Raw genomic sequence first — 20,150 nt, 5'->3', positions numbered from 1 at the left:
CCAAATTGTACACTCTAAATATATGCAGTTTATTGTAAAAAAAGAAAAGAAATTACATGGGATACAGTTGTAGACAGGGAAAAAAAAAAAAAAAGAATCCACCTGCCAATTCAGAGGACATGGGTTCGAGCCCTGGTCTGGGAAGATCCCACGTGCCACGGAGAAACTAAGCCCATGCACCACAATTACTGAGCCCATGCTCCACAACTACCGAAGCCAGTGTGCCTAGAGCCTGTGCTCCGCCACAAGAGAACACCACAATGAGAAGCCCACGCACCACATTGAAAAGGAGCCCCTGCTCACCACAACTAGAGAAAGCCCATCAACAGCAACAAAGACACAATGCAGCCAAAAATAAATAAATAAATAAATAAATAAAAATTTAAAAACAATAATGGTTATTAATCATAAGACAGAGAAGTCGTCCCAAACACGATATCTTAGAAAGATTAAGGGCACAAATAAAAGCTTTAAATATAAAATTTTAAAGCTTTTGTATTAAAAGCAATTTACCTTAAATGCAGGTAAAAGCTAAAAGCTACCTGGGGAAAAAAATTTCACACTTTGACAGACCTAAGGTCAATACATTTAATATATAAGCACTTTTAAATCAATAAGATATAAACAAGATATCAACTCTTCCATTTGTATCCAGTATTCTCTCAACGTAGTTGTAGCCCATGTTGTCAAAAATGGCAAGATTTCACCTTTTTTATGAGTAATATTCCATTGTAAAATTTGTCTATTTTTTTCTTTGTCTTTGCCTTGGGTGTCACATGCAAGAAATCACTGCCAAATCCAATGTCATGAAGTTTTCCCCCATGTTTTCTGCTAAGAATGTTACAGTTTTAGGTCTTACATTTAGATCTTTCCTCCATTTTGAGCTGATCGTTGTATATGGCATAAGATAAGGCTCTGACCTCATTCTTTTGCATTTGTTGAAAAGCCTGTCCTTCCCCCAATGAATTGTCTTGGCATCCATGTCAAAAATCATTTGACCTTATATGTGAGGGTTTACTTCCACTCTCTTGGAGTAAAGGTTTTTTTTTATCCGTTAGGTGTTACTATCCATAAAACACGTTACATGAAAATCTTTTCGTATTAACAGTGATTTTGCTGAAACAACGGCAAGAAACAATTTTAGGGAACACATAATTTTTAACTCTATACACCTACCTTCAATGCGTTAGTCAAATATGGCTGCTACACAACAAAATCCAGAAATACGCAATACTAACTGAATTCAGTAGTCTGATATTTTGCTGGCTTTCATTTAAAAACTATAGCTTTACATAGTGCGTGTGGAAAACTAGCAAGCCCTGGTCTTCCTACTCCCTTTACTTTTATACCAAACCATCCATCACAGTTTGTTTATACCTATCATTAAACTGTCAGAACAATGTTAAAAAGTCTGTATATTCTTTGAACTGAGTCCTCAATTTTCTAAAAGCAAGCAGACACTCAAAGAAACCCAGTCCCTTCCCCCCACTCCATGGGATGCAACATCGCTGGAGAGTCCTAGAAAAGACATTCTCTGAACCGGTCAATAGTATTCTAGAAATTTCAATGGGTAAAGGGCAGCATCTGACATTTTGAAAACCCCAAACGTGGCATTTCCTTTGTGATATTATGTCCCTAGTCAATGCTGCTATTCTGTCAGAAGCGTCCATTTATTACAGCTTTGTATATATGCCTGGGTCCATCAGCAGCAGGAAGCCACCGAAGCGCTGTCCGTGGCGCTCTGCAGAGGTGTCCAACACCGAGACGGACGGACGCCGAGCGCTCGCCACAGCCGCCTCGCCGCGCCCTCCCACCAGAGGGCGCCCGCGACTTTCCCTCCCGCCCCTCGGTGGACGGCGCCGCGGCCAGTGCGCCGGCGCAGACCCCGCCTCCTCGTTCGGTCCCGCCTCTCCGCCGCTCCGCCCAGGATTCGGCCCGGCGCGCCCCGCCCCCTCCCCGACGCCGGAAGCATGGAGGGCGAGAGCAGTTCGGCGGTCCTCTCTGGCTTTGTGCTGGGCGCGCTCGCCTTCCAGCACCTCAACACCGACTCGGACACGGTGAGCCGCGCGGGCCGGGGCGGGATCTAGCGTGGCTTCGGGAAAGGACCCGCGCGCGCGCGCGTGGGCCCCCTCCCGGCCGCCGCTGCCCCGGCCCCGCCCGCGGGCTCCCGACGCCGCCTCGCCGGCTGTCTGCCGTCAAGGCTGCCTTCTCCCGCTCCCGGGCGGTCCCGGAGGTGCCTCCGGGTGCTGAGCCTTTTCCAGGATCAGCCCTCCCTCTCTCAACCCGCGTTTATTCCCGCGCCCGCCCGGAGTGTCCCGCACGCCCCACTCCTCTTTCAGCAGTCGCCCTTTCTGGTTAAACTTGGCTCTGAAGGCATAGGAGGCTCACAGAGCGCTCTCCACTACAGCTGGGAAGGTTGCCGGTTAACTTTCTCCCGTCTGCCGACAGTGGTTTTGGCAGACAACTCGATTTTCCCCTGCAGAGCAGCTACTGTGCACGTCTGTTGAAATGGAAGGGTTTGGGGGGCAATCTTGGTAGACGAAAAAGATTAATTTCATATATTGGATATCTGACTTTTGTTTGCATTGGTATCAAATTTATTAAGTTGTAAATTCTGAGCTAGTTCCTTGTCGGATGCTTTCGGCTAGGTTTAAACATTTAAGTTTATCTTCAAATGGTAGATACTTAAATGCTTATTTCACACTTTTGCCTAGCTTCACAACGTCTAGGTGAAGTTAAGTAGTTTTTAAAGTACAGTGCCTATTTTTAAAACTTTTATTTTTATGAAATTAAAAAACACTGTAGAATTTTGAGCCTGAGTAGTAGTGCCCTAGAGTAAGTGCTTAGTAACTTGCTAATACAGTTTAGCGAATATCATGTTGAACAAAGTCTAGTGATTTCTGCTAAATTTTGTGCCCTTCATTTTATGATAAAGGTTTGCCTTATCCAGAATAGTTTTTTGGTGCAGTCCTAATAAGGTTGGAATTGGTATCTTTCATGTATGCAATTTTAAATACCTTTGTAGATTAACACCTTGCAAAGAGCAAATGTATGACGATTTAAAATGTGTGTGGCTGTGGAAATTGTTTTGGAATATTTTAGTGTAAGTATAAACAGATTGGCAAAGTCCTCTGTAGCTTAGAGGATTAGTGCTTTCAGAGTACCATAGTGTTAGGTCTTTGTTTCTTAGATCTTTCTCCTAAAATCTTTAAAAGGTGATTTTCTAGATAGTTGTACTTGCTTTGTCTCTTTTCCAGGGGTTTGTCTGGAACACTACAGTGTGGAGTTCTGGATTGTTCCCCTTTGATTCCAGGAAAGACTCACATTGTGGAAGCATTGCTTTTGTGTTCTTTTAATGAAAAAAAAATTTTTTAAGCATTTTTAACTAATTATAAAGAACATTAAAAATTCATCATCCAGCACATTGGGTCTCTAAATGTGCCAAGAGAAATAATTGAATTCTCTGAAATTCAAAGAAATCACTGCTGTTGTGGCAAAATGCCTGCATTTTAAAAAGAACCAGGGCTCACAGCTCTTTTGTAAAGCAGACTTTATTATTGAATTTGAAATCTTTAATATTGTGCACATTTTTAATCTGAAAGCCCATCCTGTGTCATTTCATAGCTCAGAAGCCTCCACTGACTCCCAGAAGCATGTGCCATTAATCCGGAGTGCTTGGCCAGTCATTCAGGATGGCCCATTATTGGTGCTATTCGTATCTACCTATGGTTTCCTTACACATGGGAGGCTTCTATTCTAAGGCTAACTGCTCTGCTCCTCCTCCCTTGAACTTTGTGTTCTCATTTCTGATTTTAAGCCTTTTATACTTCCAAGAGTGCTGAAGTCGCAGTGGTATGTACAGTCTCTTCTTCTGTTTTTTGAACTGGTTATGTTTCCCAGGTAAACTGGAACGCACCCGGTCTTTCTTTTGTGTGTGCTCCAGCTGGTGGCACACACTTGTCCCTGTAAAATTCTTGGGAAATACTGGTTAGTTAAGTAACGGAAATTGGTAATTCTATCAGTGTATTCCATATACTGCTTATTTTTATTCTCATAGGAAGGTTTTCTCCTTGGGGAAGTGAAAGGTGAAGCAAAGAACAGCATAACTGATTCCCAAATGGATGATGTTGAAGTTATTTATACAACTGGTGAGTCACTTATTTCTGTGTCTCCTGTTTTGATCGTTTATGCTGAAAGGGATCAGTATAAATTACTTTTTTAAAAAAATATTATTTTTTATTTTTTTATTTTTGGCTGCTTGGGTCTTACTGCGAGAGGGCCTTCTCTAGTTGTGGAGAGCAGGGCTACTCTTTGTTGTGGTTGGTGTGTGGGCTCCTCATTGTGGTAGCTTCTCTTGTTGCAGAGCATGGGCTCTAGGCATGCGGGCTTCAGTAGTTGTGGCGCACGGGCTTAGTTGCTCCATGGCATGTGGCATCTTTCCAGACCAGGGGTCAAACCCATGTCCCCTGCATCAGTGCGCGGATTCTGAACCATTGTGCCACCAGGGAAGTCCCATAAATTACTTTTTAAATTGTTAAGAAATAGATATTGGGACTTCTCTGGCAGTCCAGTGGTTAAGACTCCACACTTACACTGCAGGGGGTACAGGTTTGATCCCTGCTCAGAGAACTAAGATCCTGCATGATGTATGATGTGGCCAAAAAGTAAAAAACAAAACAAAACAACAACAAAAACAGAAATAGATATGAATTTTTAAAAGCAAATTTTAAAAGACTGTATTGCACTTGTATCTCAGTTAAAGTTATGGCTATACCCTAGTTTAAAGCAAGAAACAATAAGAGACATAGGAAGCGGATTAAGATTACTGTGGGGAAACAAGGATGAAATGTAGCTCCTGTGTATATTTAAGTGGCAGGAAGATGGTTCAGCAAAAGGAGGAACCGATAAGCAAGACCAAGAAAAAAGATAAAACAGGTCAGACAAAAATGAAAATGCTGCAGAAAAGTTGGAAGACAAGAACTGGAAAAAGTCAGTGATTAAATAATTGGAAACCTTACATAATTTCAGAAGTGTAATGAGGAAAAGGCCAGACTCCAGAGGATTTGAGGAGTGGGTGGTGAAGCAGCTTTAGCTGGTGGCAGCTGTTCTTTCAGGAAAAAAGGGAAATGGAGCTGTAAAATACACACGGAGTTTTCTGATTCCCTAATGTATGCACTTTTTTTCTAAGCATACAAAATTGGTGGTATACTTTATAAAAAATTTGGCGTCAAGACCATTTTCTCGTAGTAAATAATCTATTATTTTTTATAACTGTTATATTCTCTGTGGCCTTACTCTTAACGACTATATGTGATTTCAGTTCTCCTTTAAGTAAATTATAATTAGAGTTGTTTTCAGTTTTTCATTATCATAGCTTATACTATAGGAAACATCTTGGTACATAAATATTTTTCTGTACCTATTATAGGTAGATTCCAGGGAATGGTGTTACAGTGTCAAAGGCTATGAACATTTTTAAGGTTCTTGATCTGTAGTAGCAAATTGCTTTCCAGAAAGATTATATCAGTTTATACTCATACTGTACTTTTTGTTCGCCACTTTAAAAAGGTAAATATGGAAGTATATATGTAAATTTATGTATGTATATAAATTTATATACTTATGTATGTAAATGTAGTATATGTAAACATATAAATTTAAACTCTCTCATTTAAAGTCACCTCTATGGCCATGACTATTGGTTTCATGAGTATTTTTTTCACTCATTAACACTACACATAATACACACATGTATGTGTGTTTTTATTTTTATAAATGGGGTCATACTATATACATGGATAAATATCTCCAAGATGTCATTAGTGCAGAGTAGTATGAATGTGTATAGTTTGTCATTCTTTCTGATGTCTTCAAATGCCCATTGTATGACTGTACCTTATTTAACCAGCTATGAAAGACTTTCTGTTTTTTTATTAATACAAAACAGTGTAACAATGAACATTTTATGGTGCATATATCTTTGTGCCTTTAAGTATATCTGAAAGCAAAATTCCTAGAGGTAGACCATTGCCTTTTGGAAGAGTCATGTCATCTTAGACTCCTCCACAATATATGAAAGTGCCAGGGTCCCCCTAGCCTTGTCATCATTAGGTATTATCAAATCTTTTAATCTTTGCCAATTTGACAAGGGAAAAAAAAAACCATTTTAATTTGCATTTCTTTTTTTTTGAAGTGTAGTTGATTTACAGTATTCTATTAGTTTCAAGTATACAACATGGTAATTCAATATTTTTATAGATTATACTTTATTTAAAGTTATAAAATATTGACTATATTCCCTGTGCTGTACAATATATCCTTGTAGCTTATTTATTTTATATATAGTAGTTTCTACATTTTAATTCCCTGCCCCATCTTGCCCCTCCCCCTTTCCAGTTTGCATTTTAAAAATAAATTTATTTATTTATTTATTTATTGGCTGCATTGGGTCTTTGTTGCTGCACACGGGCTTTCTCTAGTTGCGGCCAGCAGGGGCTACTCTTCATTGTGGTGCGAGGGCTCCTCGTTGCCATGACTTCGCTTGTTATGGAGCACAGGCTCTAAGCGCGTGGGCTTCAGCCGTTGTGGCTCACGGGCTCTAGAGCACAGGCTCAGTAGTCGTGACGCATGGGTTTAGTTGCTCCACAGCATCTTCCTGGAGCAGGGATTGAACCCGTGTCCCCTGGATTGGCAGGTGAATTCTTAACCACTGGGCCACCTAGGAAGTCCCTGATTTGCATTTTTAATTACAAATGAGATTGGTTTTGTGTTTGACTTTTGGGGAGACCTTTTTATTTGAAAAGAACAGAGCTGTTCCATGCTTTGATTGTATTTCTGCTGGGGTATTTTGCTTTTTCTTATTGATTTGTAATGCCATATCATGACTTCAGGAAATTGGCCTTTTGTCATGTGTTACATGTTTATACTCTTTGTAATTTTATTTTATTAATGTTTTTCTTTCTGCTCAGGATGAGCTTTAAAAGAAAGCCCTTAGGAAGTCTTTTTTCCCTAATCATAATTGGCGTGCTGCCCAAAGTATCTAACATATTTTAGGAGTTTAATTAAGCAACCATTTATTGAGCAACTCCATAATGCTAGGAGCAGTGCTAAGCTTCAAGATATCTGGCAAGTGCTGTAGTTGCACTTAAGTATTTGCTTAAATTATTTTATTTTATTTTATTTTATTTTTTTTAAATTATTTTAAAATGTTGGCTTACTTTAAAACAAGTAGCAAGATCTACAAATTACTACATGGCTTTGGTTAATGAGATTTTCATCATTTTTATACTTTGCCTTATCTATACCAGAGTATGTTTGGACAGTTATCAGTTAAAGACTGTTTCTGTTCAGTGTTTTTTCAGACAGAGGGATTTATCTGAGGGTAACATATATTTGCTAGAAGAAAAATATCTAAAGAGGATGACCACTTCCAATTTTTTTAATAGACTGAATTACTTTTATAATAGTATAATATCAATAACTTTATACATATCAAGTTATTAAAATGGTGACTTCATGTAGTTTTCTCCTTAAAGATGGCCTTTCCAGGTACAAAGATGCAAAGATGTCTACAGCCTTTGGATGTTTACTTGAAAAGATTCTTCAACAGCATTTTTTTTTTCTTTTTTTTTCAACAGCATTTTGATATTGGGTTTCCTCATCTAGATAAAGATTCACAAATCCTCCATAATCAAACTGATGTCTTTGATTTAGGTGACAAATGAAATTTCTAGTAGTCTGGGTAGATCTCCCCAAGGAAGAGACACATCACAGTCACAGGAACTGTCTGAAATAGGCGATTACTGTTACATGGATCCTGTAAATGCTATCTGACAAAATATGATTCTTGACACAAGGGACACATAAAGATGGGATGCCTAGAAGAACTTGTATTGTTTTGATGACTTTCTGTGTGATCATATGTGTGTCTCTGCTGAATCTTGAGAGATCTAAAAGTTTGAAATGATAGAAGAAACATCATATTCCTCTTGATAATTACATGATTCGTAATGATGTCTCATGACAGAATTTAATCTGTTTGCACAGCATGTGCAGCTACCAGAATTTAGATGTATTTAGATGTAGTATTTCTATTGACAGGAGAATAACTCACCTCTTAAGAGATGTTGGACTTTTTTTCTTTAGTCTACAATTAACACTGACAAATCCTTTATGAAACAACCAGTTGGAATAACAAAAGATAATTCCTTTAGCAGCTATTTTTTAATCAGTAGGGTAAAATTAGAGAATAATCATTTCAGAACTCAATGACTATAGCAACTGTGACTTTATGTTTTGTGTGGCCATTATTAAACCTATTTAGAAGGCGTACAGCATTCTGTCAATAGTTACGAGTGAGGCTCTGGGTTTGAATTTTGGCTTCACCACTGGCTTGGGTGAGCCACTTAACCTCTCTGCCTATTACCTCACCTGTAAAATGGAAGGAATGATAACATCTGTCATATAGGTTTCTTGTGAGGAGTAAATGAGATAATGGTAAAGTCTATCCTGGCACAAAGTGCTCCATGTGTGTTATTCAAATGATAATTAATGTAATCGTAACTAAAAATTCTTTTTTTCCAGACATTCAGAAGTATATTCCTTGCTATCAGCTTTTTAGGTGAGTAGTAAGAGCAAGTAAATGATCCATTGTGAAAATTATTCTCTGCAAGTGGATTTTTGAAACTAACAAAGTATCTTAGTTATAAGTTATACCTGGTGGTACAGATTAAAATGAAAAAACTTTTTTTAAATGCCTGAAAATTCACCTGTTCATTTCAACCCTGTCTAATAGTTCTTTCTCTGTATTTATCTGCTTTCTTTAGCTGGTCTTCACTGCCTCTCCCAGGTACCAGTTTACCTTGAGGATTGCTTTTCCTTCTCCCACCCAGTCACCTCATCACATATTATAAACTCAGCGACACGTTCTTATACATCAACAACAGCCCTTTTTTCTATCTTTTTATTCCAGTTTATCATCTGTTTCCTCACTTATATTTTTTAATGTTATCTTTTGTCTATTAACTGATTAAGTTCTTTATCTAATCTGCTTCCTGTTGCTTTTTCAGGGTAGAAACTTGCACTCTTAGTCCTACAGATAGTAGTAGTAGTAGTATTAGCCCCGATAGGCTATAATATAGTTAAAAACTTTTGAGGTGTTTGCACAGAAAAGTACACATCAGTGATCTTTCATAAAGCAAACAACTGTAAGCATAAACAAAATGGTGTAGTTTTGGTGAAATACTTCTATAATTTATATAAACCATACATGAAAAATCAGCATTACTGTCTTACAGTCACACTGTGTGTACCATTTCTACGGTTGTATAAGAGTTGCAGTGGAGCATAGTGTTAAGGTGAGAAACACCATTGGCAGGCGTGACAGAAGGCTTAGTGTGGTCTTAAACTACTGTACCAGAAAAAGGCACAACTTCTATATTGCCTGATAGACAGTGGGTATAAAAAACATCTGTTGAATGAGGGATTCTTGGTGGAGACTCATAAAAAGTACTTTCTTGAGGGACTCTAGGCCAGCAATGGATTAAGGAGGGAAAGTAAAAAAAAAAAAAGTGATTCAATACCTTCTAGAGACTACCTAAAATAATTAGACCAACTTAATAGAGTCTTAGAGCTGAGGGAGCCATCTGATCCAGAGAAACCCACGCCTCAGCCTTGTAGCTTTACAAAATTGAGGGACGAGGGGAAGAACTGGTTAGTGGTAGGGCAAAACTAGAAGAATCCAGATTTCTTGAGTTCTAATCCAACAGCATACTATGCTGCTTCTTTCTTGTTTAAATGACATAGGTGAACTTGTTAAAGACAGAGTCTTCTGATACTGTACTTCATGGGGTCTGAGCTGGATAAGCTTTAATACCCAGTTTTATGTTTCTAATACACAGGGTAGCAAAGTACAGCCCCATGGCCTGTTTTTATGTGACCCTCTATGAATAGTTAATATATTTTTTAAGAGTTAAAAAAAAAAAAGAACAGTGGAGGAATATGTAACAGACTGTCTGGCAAAGCCAAAGATATTTGCTCTCTGGCCCTTTACAGAAAAAGTTTGTCAAGGCTGCTCTGATACATTGTTTTCAAAGTTATCCACTGAAATACACTGATTCCCTTACCTCAGAAATCTGGGGGGAATCTGGAAAACAGCCCATTGAAGCCTAAAACTTAAAGTTGCTTAAAAAAAAGTATGCAATTTAACATGAATTCTACTGCACAGTATATCTATTTCTACAAAAAAAAAAAAAAAAAAACCTTCCTTTCCAGAAACTTCACATAAAAATCAGTGCTTGCACAGAAAATGTACATTTATCCTATTGTTTCTTATACACCCTGGTGTATTGCCTTATGCCCCAGTTTGAGAAGCTCAGAAGTGGCCATGCTAGAGAAACACAGATAAACTTTTGTATTTAGATTTTTCATGTTGGAATAAATAGGTAAGATGGAAGGATCTGTTCGATGAGTTGAATTATCCCCCTTTGGTAGGGGGAACACTTTGTTTTGTCTATTTTGTAAGTTAAAAAGAAAAAATGTATTGCCTATTAGGATATATTTTTTTCAGTTTTATGTATCTAAATTTTTTCAGTGTGTAGATTAGAATTAACAGTAAAAGCCTATTACAATGAATAGTATTTGTCAAAGATTTTGCATAATGGATATTTCATCATAGAAAAGAATATTGTTGATCTTGATGAATGTTAAAAAGAGGAAAATATTATTTGCAGTCCCAGGAGGGGGAAGAAAACTGAGAGTAAATGCTTTAGAATCTCTTAGAATTATTTTTCAATACTCCCTACATCTTGGACATTCCAACCACAGAACAGAGGTAACTAAACTAAACCAATACCTATCTTCTAGCCCCATCCCCCTCAAAAAACCCCCAAAAAACAACCAGCTCCTAAAGCATTTCTCTTAATTTAAGAATAGCTTTTGGAATTAGCAATGAATAAATTGTCTTTTTGTTATTGTGCTTCATTACATTACACATTTTGTATGTATCATTGTAAAAAAAAAGTTTTAATAAGTAAATTGTGAACTAGCTATGTGAACTTACACATACCTGTATTTAATGGATAGTTTTTTTTATTTTAGGTTAAAAAAAAAAAGTGGTACCCAAACTTATCCTTTGAAGTTCCTCCACTCCTTTTCCTTTTTCATTGCTTATGGACTATATATTTCTACCTCTTTAAGTCTGTTAGTTTGAGATCCTTCTCTCCTATTTTAGAATTTCATCTAAAAGGCAAGTTAAGTATATGGATTTTAGTTGGGTAGTTGGGCTCAGTGTAACTACATTTAGAGATGCTAATAAAATCATTCATAGTTTTAGCTTATTTGAAATGCCTTTAATTTTGGCTTTTACAGCTTTTATAATTCTTCTGGTGAAGTACATGAGCAAGCACTGAAGAAAATATTATCAAGCGTCAAAAAGGTATTCCCTGATTTACCTTTCTTTTTTTGTATTATATGTATTATTTTCAGCTCCTAAAAATGTGTAATACTTTGACAGAACTTTTAAGCAGCATTTGTCTTCAGTGTCCCGTGTAAAGCAGGTGAGGAAAGGCTTGTTCTTTCCAGAGATTCAAAGGGGTTTTCCTGAAAGCAATGCTAGTCATTAAAAATCTTCATCTTGTTCTCACCCTCTTGACTATTCTGATTTATATTGATCTTGTCATCTTCTACCTTCTCACCATAACCCTTCCCAGTACCACTTACTTTAGGACTTAATTCATTGCTATTATTTTACATAGCTACAGTTACTATTTTTTCTAGTGCAGGGATGATTTCCTATACAGCACCTAATTTGGATCCATCTAATTTGGTATTCAATTAAAACTTGATAAATGATCAAAATAGATTTTTTTTTCCAAATACATTTTTTCTTGGTACTTTTCTTCTCTTAAAGCTTTTTGATCTCTTAGTTGAGAATAAAAGTGGATTTAGTAAAAAGAAGTTTCTCTTAAAAAACATCCTTTGTTGACAATATTTGGGCTTTTCCTCCAATTTTATTTGGGTATTTTAAAATGTACCTGTAAAAATGTTTTTGTCTTGAAGAGAAGTAATTTTAATTTCCTCAATTTAAATATGCAGATATAAAAGTTGCTGGAACTGTTAGAGATCTCTAAACAAAGTGGTTGTTTCTGTTACAATTAGTACTAAGTTTTCAGTAAATGAGATTTATTTTGCCAGTTTAAAAAAGAAGGTTTAGTAATATTAACAACACATTTGTTTAGCATGTTATAGTTTATTTTCATATGATCTTAATCTTGCCACCAACTCTCTGGGGTACGTGATAACATTCCCATATAAATTTCAATTAAAAGTCATTGGGTTCAGTTTACTTACTTAGCAAACCAAGTATCCATACAGAAAGTTAACTAGTTTTCATTGACATTTTCTTCATTTAAATTTTGACAAAAGATTAAAATGTTAAGATAGTAAATGCCATAACAGAAATTAGAAGTTAAAATATTTTTTTCTTTAATCTATACTGAGTAAAATTGTAGCCCTGTAACTGAATGGAAAGTAATTTAACTGCAAGTCAGTTTGCATACTTTATAAAAGGTAAAGTGTATTCTTAAGTGTATGTTTTGTTTATAGAAGCCCCAAATCCTGCTAAATATTAAAGAAGCCATTTTTAAGGTTGCCAGCTTTATTGCTTGGTTATGACAGTAAGACACATAATTATTGTAACCATTAAGGTATACACTTGACATTTTCTATATTTTCTTTCAGGATGTGGTTGGTTGGTATAAATTCCGACGTCATTCAGACCAGATCATGACATTTAGAGAGAGACTGCTTCACAAAAACTTACAGCAGCATCTTTCAAGCCGGGAACTTGTTTTTCTGTTATTAACACCGAGTATAATAACAGAAAGCTGTTCTACTCATCGGTTGGAGCATGCCTTATATAAACCTCAGAAAGGGTAAATGTTGGCCAGTCACTGGCTATTTTCAGCTAATAGAAAAATGTACTCAATATTTTTATTGTACTTTTTATGGCTAAACAGCTATTTTTGTATATCGTTATGTTAGATTGTCACAGTAATCCTGCTTAGCCTGTTTTACCATCAGTTCTTTATATGGGAAAATGAAGATCCAATAAGGAAATTAGAAGCCCAGTATGCAATGATGACTTGTGTTTCTGGCACTGAGGATTTGCTCTTATTTACCATAAGGTGTAAAAAAATATGCATGTTTTAGATATCGGTTGCTAAGGAATATACTGTAGAATTCAAACCTGCGTACCTGGGCAGCTTTTTTCTAACCTCTGCCAGGAAGCAGGGTGGTTCTTGATGATCCACCAAAATGAGTTAATAGGACTCCCCACAGGTTACATAGATAACATTTTCATGGAGTATGAGAATGAAGTTAAAAGAGTACCAACAAAGAGTAATTTTATCATTTGTGGAAGATAGGATGAATCGCAACAATACTGCCTTATTTTTACATGAGGTGATCAGTTAAAACAGCCATTAAAGTATTTTTCCACACAATTATACTATGCACATTTCACAATTTTTAAAAGCTGTTTGCCTCAAGTCAGTAAATTTTGTCATGGATAAGCAGTAAGGAATGGGGTTTTTGTTCTTTAATCTTGTAGGGGAGAAGTAGTCTGCACTAATTAGATGCTAATCTTTCACTTTATTTTAAATTTATTTTTAAAAATTCTATTTCTTCAGACTTTTTCATAGGATACCTTTGGTGGTGGCCAATCTGGGCATGTCTGAACAACTGGGTTATAAAACTGTATCTGATTCCTGTATGTCCGCTGGTTTTAGTCGAGCAGTAAAAACACACAGGTGAGATTCCTCAACTGCTTCCCCACTAAACTTAACTCGTATTCATTTTTTAAAATTCATCAATTAATTTATTTATTGGCTGCATTGGGTCTTAATTGCTGTGCGAGGGCTTTCTGTCGTTTTGACAAGCGGGGGCTACTCTTTACTGCAGAGCACGAGCTCTAGGTATACGACCTTCAGTAGTTGTGGCACGTAGGCTCAATAGTTGTGGTTTGTGGGCTCTAGAGTACAGGCTCAGAAGTTGTGGCACACAGGCTTAGTTGCTCCGCAGCATGTGGGGACTTCTTGGACCAAGGATTGAACCCATGTCCCTGCACTGGCAGGCAGATTCTTAACCACTGCCAATGGTTTTGGAAGTCCCCTATTTATTTTTTGAAGTTAATGTTTTTTATTACATGAGACTAAAAATGAAAGGAAAACTGACTAATGACCACATTACTCAAATAAACCAGACTTTTACTTTCTCTGTATTTCCTTCTAGCACCTGTCCATTTATAAAATACAAAAGAGAAGGGTGTTGTTGTATAGCCTACATTTTTTTTTATTGGAATATAATTTCTTTACACTCCTGTACCAGTTTTTGAGGTACACCAAAGTCAATCAGCTGTATTTATACACATATCCCCATATAGCCTACATATTTTAACATGTTTATTCTAAGAATAAGGAGCTAGCCTCAAAGTAATAATTTCTAAGGCAGCAGTTCAGATTAAGGTAAGAAATTAGATTGGATATTAAATAAAGACAGAAAATGAGGCTTTAGCCGAGACGCACTCACACTGTAGACTGCTGAGCTATAACTTTTTTGTGGGCAATAAGGAAGTAATTAATGTCAGAAATAACAACACTGGTACTACAGGATACTTGCTAAGTGCAAACTTTATGAGAATAATGGACTAGACTTTTTTTTAATTTAATTTTTTTAATTTTATGTTTTTTTAGAACTTTATTGAGATACAGTTAACATACAATAAACTGCACATAGAGTGTACAATTTGGTATCCTAATCTCCCAGATCATTCCCCGCCATGGACTAGACTTTATTTTTGTGTTCCCACAGTGCTTAACAGTGTCTTATAGAAACTGAATACCACATTTCATTGATTCTAAGATGCACAGTTTTACATTTATCTCAAATTAGGATTTTTACAAAACATGCCTTAGAACTGTTTTTCTTTTTCTTCATGGTATGTAAAATAATGTTGCCTATTTCAATCAATGATGACTTAAACTCACTAAAATAACTGACTGATCCTGTTGCCAAGAAAGAACCACCCCCCCCCCCCCTTTAGCCTTTATCTGTTTTCACTTAACCTCTTTTTTGAGTCCTAGAAATAGTACTTACGAGGCTAAAATATTTGCTGAGGTGAAGACAGATGAACTAGGTTTTCTGGTTGGTTTTGCTGTATACAAGGTTGAAAAAATTATGGTCCCTACAAAGCCAATAAAAAGAATCTTCTGTTGTTCCTCAACTACAAATAAATTTTTCATTGTATCATTAAAATGAATTCTGTACATTTGCCTGAGGAAATGGTAATTTTTTACAGCTCTGAATTTTTTCAAGATGATGGATCTTTAAAGGATGTACATAAGATAAATGAAATGTATGCTTCTTTACAAAAGGAATTAAAGGTAAGTTAACAAATATTTAAAGAGGGGCAAAGGGGAAGTTGGGATGAGGTGAGAAAGTAGCATAGACATATTTACACTACCAGCTGTAAAACAGATAGCTAGTGGGAAGTTGCTGTATAACAAAAGGAGATCAACTGCATGGGAGATGCCTTGGAGGGCCAGGACGGGGAGGGGCGGGGGGGAGTCGCGGGAGGGAAGGGATATGGGGATATATGTGTAGATGCAGCTGATTCACTTTGGTGTACCTCAGAGACAGGTACAAGAGTATAAAGCAAATATATTCCAATAAAGAGTTTAAAAAAAAAAAGATCAGACTGTAGAGTTCATATCACATTGATCAATGAATGAATATATGTTTAGGGATAACCTGACAGTTGATTAGACGTAAATTTGTATTAGTTTAGCTTCAGTAACAAAGACCTCCACCTCAGTGGCCTACAAAAGCAAAAGTTTTGTCTCACTCACATTATATCTTGGCTGCAGCTCTGCTCCTCTTCTAAATGTCATCCTCCTCTAGGAGCCAGCTCTTATGTGGGACACGCTCTTCTCATGATAAAGGGAAAAGAGCAAGAAAGCTGGTGGAAATTCACAACAGCTTTTAGAACTTCTGCTCAGAGCTGGCATGTCACTTCCACTGACATTTCATTGCCCAGAGGATGTCATGGCAATAGGCAGGGATATATAACCCTTTTACAGGGTAAAAAAGGGAGCAAGTATTTGGGAACAAAACAGTCTACCACAGTACTAAGTTCTGCCTCATTGTGTCCATTCGGGTCCCTTGAGAAATAGATATCAAGATGGTATTAGACATGCAAGAGGTTTGTTAGGCCTGTGAAGAATAAAGGGGAGGGAGCAAGAGTGGCGGGGAGACTTGCAGTGCAGGTCTGACACCTGAAGAAGCAGATGGAAAGGAGGATGATTGGGTAGGAAGAGCTTTAGACTGCAAGGCCAGAAAAATTTCAGCCAGGCTGATGGGGAGTCTTTCAGCAAAGGCATCCTATAGGAGTAGACCTATACTAGTATTCCCACTGTGCTCAGTCAGTGGTTAAGAGCAGCCTAGAGGAAGCATGACCTAAACACACAGTGGTGGACCCAAAAAGATGGCAGCTGGAGCTGTCTGTCAACTCTGCTTCCTGCAAATGGAGATCTGAGTAGTATATTGCATGGCCACCATACTCATCAATAGAGCACACTAAGAGCAATGGGGTTAATACATTTACACAGTAATAATATTGCACATTATTTTTTAATATGATAATACAGGAATTTTAGAAAATCCAAAAACATCCAGAATCCTACCATTGTAACTTGTTTTCACTTTGCCATTTTCTCTAGTTTTCCCCTAATGTATACACACATGCTTTTACATTGTTGACAGTGATGGGGACATAGAACTTTGTCATAATTTTTATTTGACATATCATTAAACATTTTCTATATTTTAGTTTTTTTTAATAGCAGTATATTTCTTAGGGCAGTATATTAAAACTCTTAACGTTAAAAAAGTGTACCAACTTGGGCTAAATTAGGGAATGTAGAGGTATGTGAGAGGACTGCAGGCAGAAGGCCACTGAGCTCTAGGAAGGAATTACAACCAAGAGCTTGAATGCCATTGGAACTTGCTCTCCCAGGAGTTCCCTGGTGGTCTGGTGGTTAAAATTGGCACTTTCACTATCGTGGCCTGAGTTCTCTCCCTGGTTAGGGAACTGAGATCCCACAAGCTGCTGGTGTGGCCAAAAAAACAAACTTTTGTGTGTGCACATTGGTTTCCTTCACAGTATCTACAGACCTGGCTGTTTATTCACCCACTGGCTGACCAAAGAGCAGCTAGCCTATAGCTTCTGCATTTAGATCTCGTCTTATTCAAGGGATTAGGATTTGCCAATTGGCTATTGTAATATCTCTGCTTGGGTCAGCTCAGGTGAAGGTTGGTTACTGGTGAGCTCTTACGGCAGGATGGACAAGTTCATGAGAAATAGGCTGGGCAGACGTGCCATAAAGCATCCACTGAGACTGGCTCTAACAACCCATTACGCTATAATGGGAAATAAGTTACTTTTGATTTGATACTATTCTAAGAAACATCATCTTATATAATAATTTTTGTTATTTATTTAAGATACATTCCCAAAATAAAGTCACTGAGTCAAAGGGTATTAATACTTAAAAACTGATGATGCATAAGGCCATTCTGCTTTTAAGTACTGGGTTGGCCAGAAAGTTTGTTTGGTTATTGAACACATTCAATAAAGTTCTTTGTGAAAGTGAAAAATATCGTCCTTTATTTTTACTTAAAACCAAAGTAACTTCTTGACCAACCCAACAGTTTTACAGGAATTAAAATTTTCAGTAGTTTTCTTTTGTAATAGTGAAACAAAGTCACTTTTCTTTTTTATTGGCAATTTCTTAATGTTAAATGTTTGCAGTAACTACGCATCTCAAAATAGCATAGTATTTTTTGTTTCACAGTAAGTTAAATATTTTTTATTTCTGTGTATTATCTAGGTAATAACTTGAATGATAAAGATTTGTGTAAATGGAAAGTTAATACATCTGGAAAGCATTTTATAACCTATAAAACACCATAGAAATGCTTGTTGTTGATTTCCTCCAGAAAATAGCAAAACAAAATTTTTATAAAAGAAAATATTTGATACTATATACCATGAAGAATTTTATATTATTTGTGAACCTAGACAGTAGTACACAATTTGGGGCTTTAAATTATTTTATTTTCCAGAGTATATGCAAAAAAGTAGAACAAAGCGAGAGAGCAGTAGAGAAACTACTAATGGATGTAAACAGATTAAAACAAGAAATTAAAAAAAAACAAGCACAGATTCAAGCAACACGTAAGTAAAACGTTCACATATCACTATTCTCTGTGCTTTGAAGAAAAATTCTCACTGTTGGGATTATGGATGCACTGGTTGCACTAACTGATCAATTTGTTCACCTCAGAATTAAAAATAACTGTTTTATTAATAGTTTTAAATCCCACTGAACAAAGAACATGGTACTACTGTAGCTATACTATCTTGACATTAAAAAATATAACAACTTTAAAATTTTCTCTTAGGATATTGTGGCATATAAATTGATGATCACTTTTCTTAATTTAGATAATTTGATATATTATTCTTTAAAGTCTCTTTGACTTTACTAACAAATAGATAACTATAAAAGCTTTGTAGTATAAATACTATATGTTGAACTGTTTGTTTGTTTGTTTAGGAGAGAAGAATGTCCAGAAAGACCCTCAGGAGAACATTTTTCTTTGTCAAGCTTTACGGACTTTTTTTCCAGACTGTGAATTTCTTCATTCATGTGTTATCTCCTTGAAGAATAGGCATATTTCTAAAAGTAGTTGTAATACCACCCACCATCTCAATGTGGCAGACAACCTGACCCTGATGGTGGAATACACTGACATTCCAGAAGGTAGTCCAGCTGGTAGTGCGCTGCAAATGATTAAGCGTAAAGCTTCAGATACAGATGATGGATGGCAATTCAAGAAGTCACGGCTGTTAGAGATACAGAACAAACCATCTAAAACAGATACTGATAGTAGTAACCAAGAAAAAGCATCCACAGTGAGCAGCCCAGAAACAGATGAAGAGATTGAGAAAATGAAGGGTTCTGGTGAATACCCACAGTCTCCTACCTTTTGATTCTTTTAGGCCAAAAGGAGATTTTTGACCAGCTGAAGGGTAAAGCCAAACATATGTATTGTTTTTACTATGTTCAGCTTTTTACAGTAACACATAGGTACATTCTAGTGCATTTATTTTATAAAGTACTTTAAACTGAGTCAGTTCAGAATGCGAGTACAGAAGCCAGGTAATGCAGCATGTTTGGGATCAGCAGTTGGTCAGTTAAGTGGGACTCAGATGATACATATATACATACATGTACGGTGTCTATTACAGAGATTTCATTTTAACATAAAACAGAAGTGTATATTCATTTGTCTAACTTTTGTTGTAGGGCCAGGGACTTTTTTACAAATGTATTAGAGTTCCTATGTAAATCAAACCCATTACTTACCCTGTATAATTCCCAATTTTAGTTTCTTTAAAGAAATTTGCAAAGCAACCTAAGTACAAAATGCTACTAGGTTTTCATTTCCCATTCCCAATCTTATTTAATTGTTCTAACCACACCTAATTTGACAACTATTTTTTTTTAAAGCTAGTTATCTTTATCAAATCTTCTCAAAGCATGTACTTGGTTTTCATTGCTACAGTAACTTTCTTTTTAATGCTCATATTCATCAATACAAAAATACAGCTGACACAGGTCTGGGAACAAAATAGCTGACTCTTGGTGATATAGAACTCAACAGGTTAAGAGTCATGTGATTTTTAAGAAGATGTAAAGCCCCTGTTTAATCTAGTGAGTTGGTTAAGTGGAGGCTGGTTAAGAGAGCTTTTACTGTTTTGTTTTTTCTATTTGTCTTTTCTATAACAGAATTTCCCATGAAGCATACACATCACATGAAGCCTTCATGTTTTACTCACTGGGTGAAATGCTAAACCCACACATTGACCACTGCTCTTCTATCTGTTACTTCCTAAATAGTAGAGCAAATCCATAGCTGCTATTAAAAACTATCATTTTTTATCTATGTGTTAACATGCATTAGTTACCATGGGGTGCTTATGAAGCCCACATAATACCAGGGATGATTTGTGCAAATAATGAGTTGCT

General features: G+C 36.6%; 2 protein-coding genes across 6 annotated transcripts in view; one reads left to right on the top strand and one right to left on the bottom strand.

Moving 5' to 3' along the window:
• The window catches only part of MRPS18C (mitochondrial ribosomal protein S18C), a 32,106-nt gene that overhangs the window by 6,803 nt on the left and 5,153 nt on the right, over nucleotides 1-20,150 (bottom strand). For 2 of the 5 annotated variants that reach the window (XM_057729876.1, XM_057729872.1), the window contains one exon: nucleotides 18,835-18,964. The exons of 2 other annotated variants lie outside the window; for them this stretch is intronic. Coding sequence is in view for 1 of the 3 variants with exons in the window: in XM_057729870.1 (XP_057585853.1) it covers nucleotides 18,951-18,964 (14 nt within the window). In the remaining 2 variants the exon portion in view is untranslated. Of the gene's footprint in view, nucleotides 1-18,834; nucleotides 18,965-20,150 lie in introns of those variants that run through there. One more of the 5 variants, XM_057729870.1, reaches the window with a different exon arrangement.
• Nucleotides 1,953-19,390, top strand: ABRAXAS1 (abraxas 1, BRCA1 A complex subunit). Its single transcript, XM_057729867.1, has 9 exons — nucleotides 1,953-2,057; nucleotides 4,058-4,148; nucleotides 8,584-8,620; nucleotides 11,368-11,434; nucleotides 12,739-12,932; nucleotides 13,689-13,808; nucleotides 15,356-15,440; nucleotides 18,181-18,292; nucleotides 18,675-19,390. Exons 1-9 carry the CDS (start codon nucleotides 1,971-1,973, stop codon nucleotides 19,109-19,111), a joined length of 1,230 nt encoding a protein of 409 aa, XP_057585850.1. The 5' UTR covers nucleotides 1,953-1,970; the 3' UTR covers nucleotides 19,112-19,390.

Source organism: Hippopotamus amphibius, chromosome 3 (genome assembly GCF_030028045.1).
Source record: "Hippopotamus amphibius kiboko isolate mHipAmp2 chromosome 3, mHipAmp2.hap2, whole genome shotgun sequence".
In the NCBI taxonomy this organism is placed as follows: Eukaryota; Metazoa; Chordata; class Mammalia; order Artiodactyla; family Hippopotamidae; genus Hippopotamus; species Hippopotamus amphibius.
This window is presented reverse-complemented; position numbering and strand designations above follow the sequence as displayed.

What these genes read in the sequence shown, in the direction of transcription:
- ABRAXAS1 (XM_057729867.1), top strand. Translation starts at nt 1,971, where the DNA reads ATGGAGGGCGAGAGCAGTTCGGCGGTCCTCTCTGGCTTTGTGCTGGGC. An exon ending in TATTATCAAGCGTCAAAAAG is followed by an intron (nt 11,435 to 12,738) that starts GTATTCCCTGAT and finishes ATTTTCTTTCAG; the next exon opens with GATGTGGTTGGTTGGTATAA. An exon ending in CTTTACAAAAGGAATTAAAG is followed by an intron (nt 15,441 to 18,180) that starts GTAAGTTAACAA and finishes TTTATTTTCCAG; the next exon opens with AGTATATGCAAAAAAGTAGA.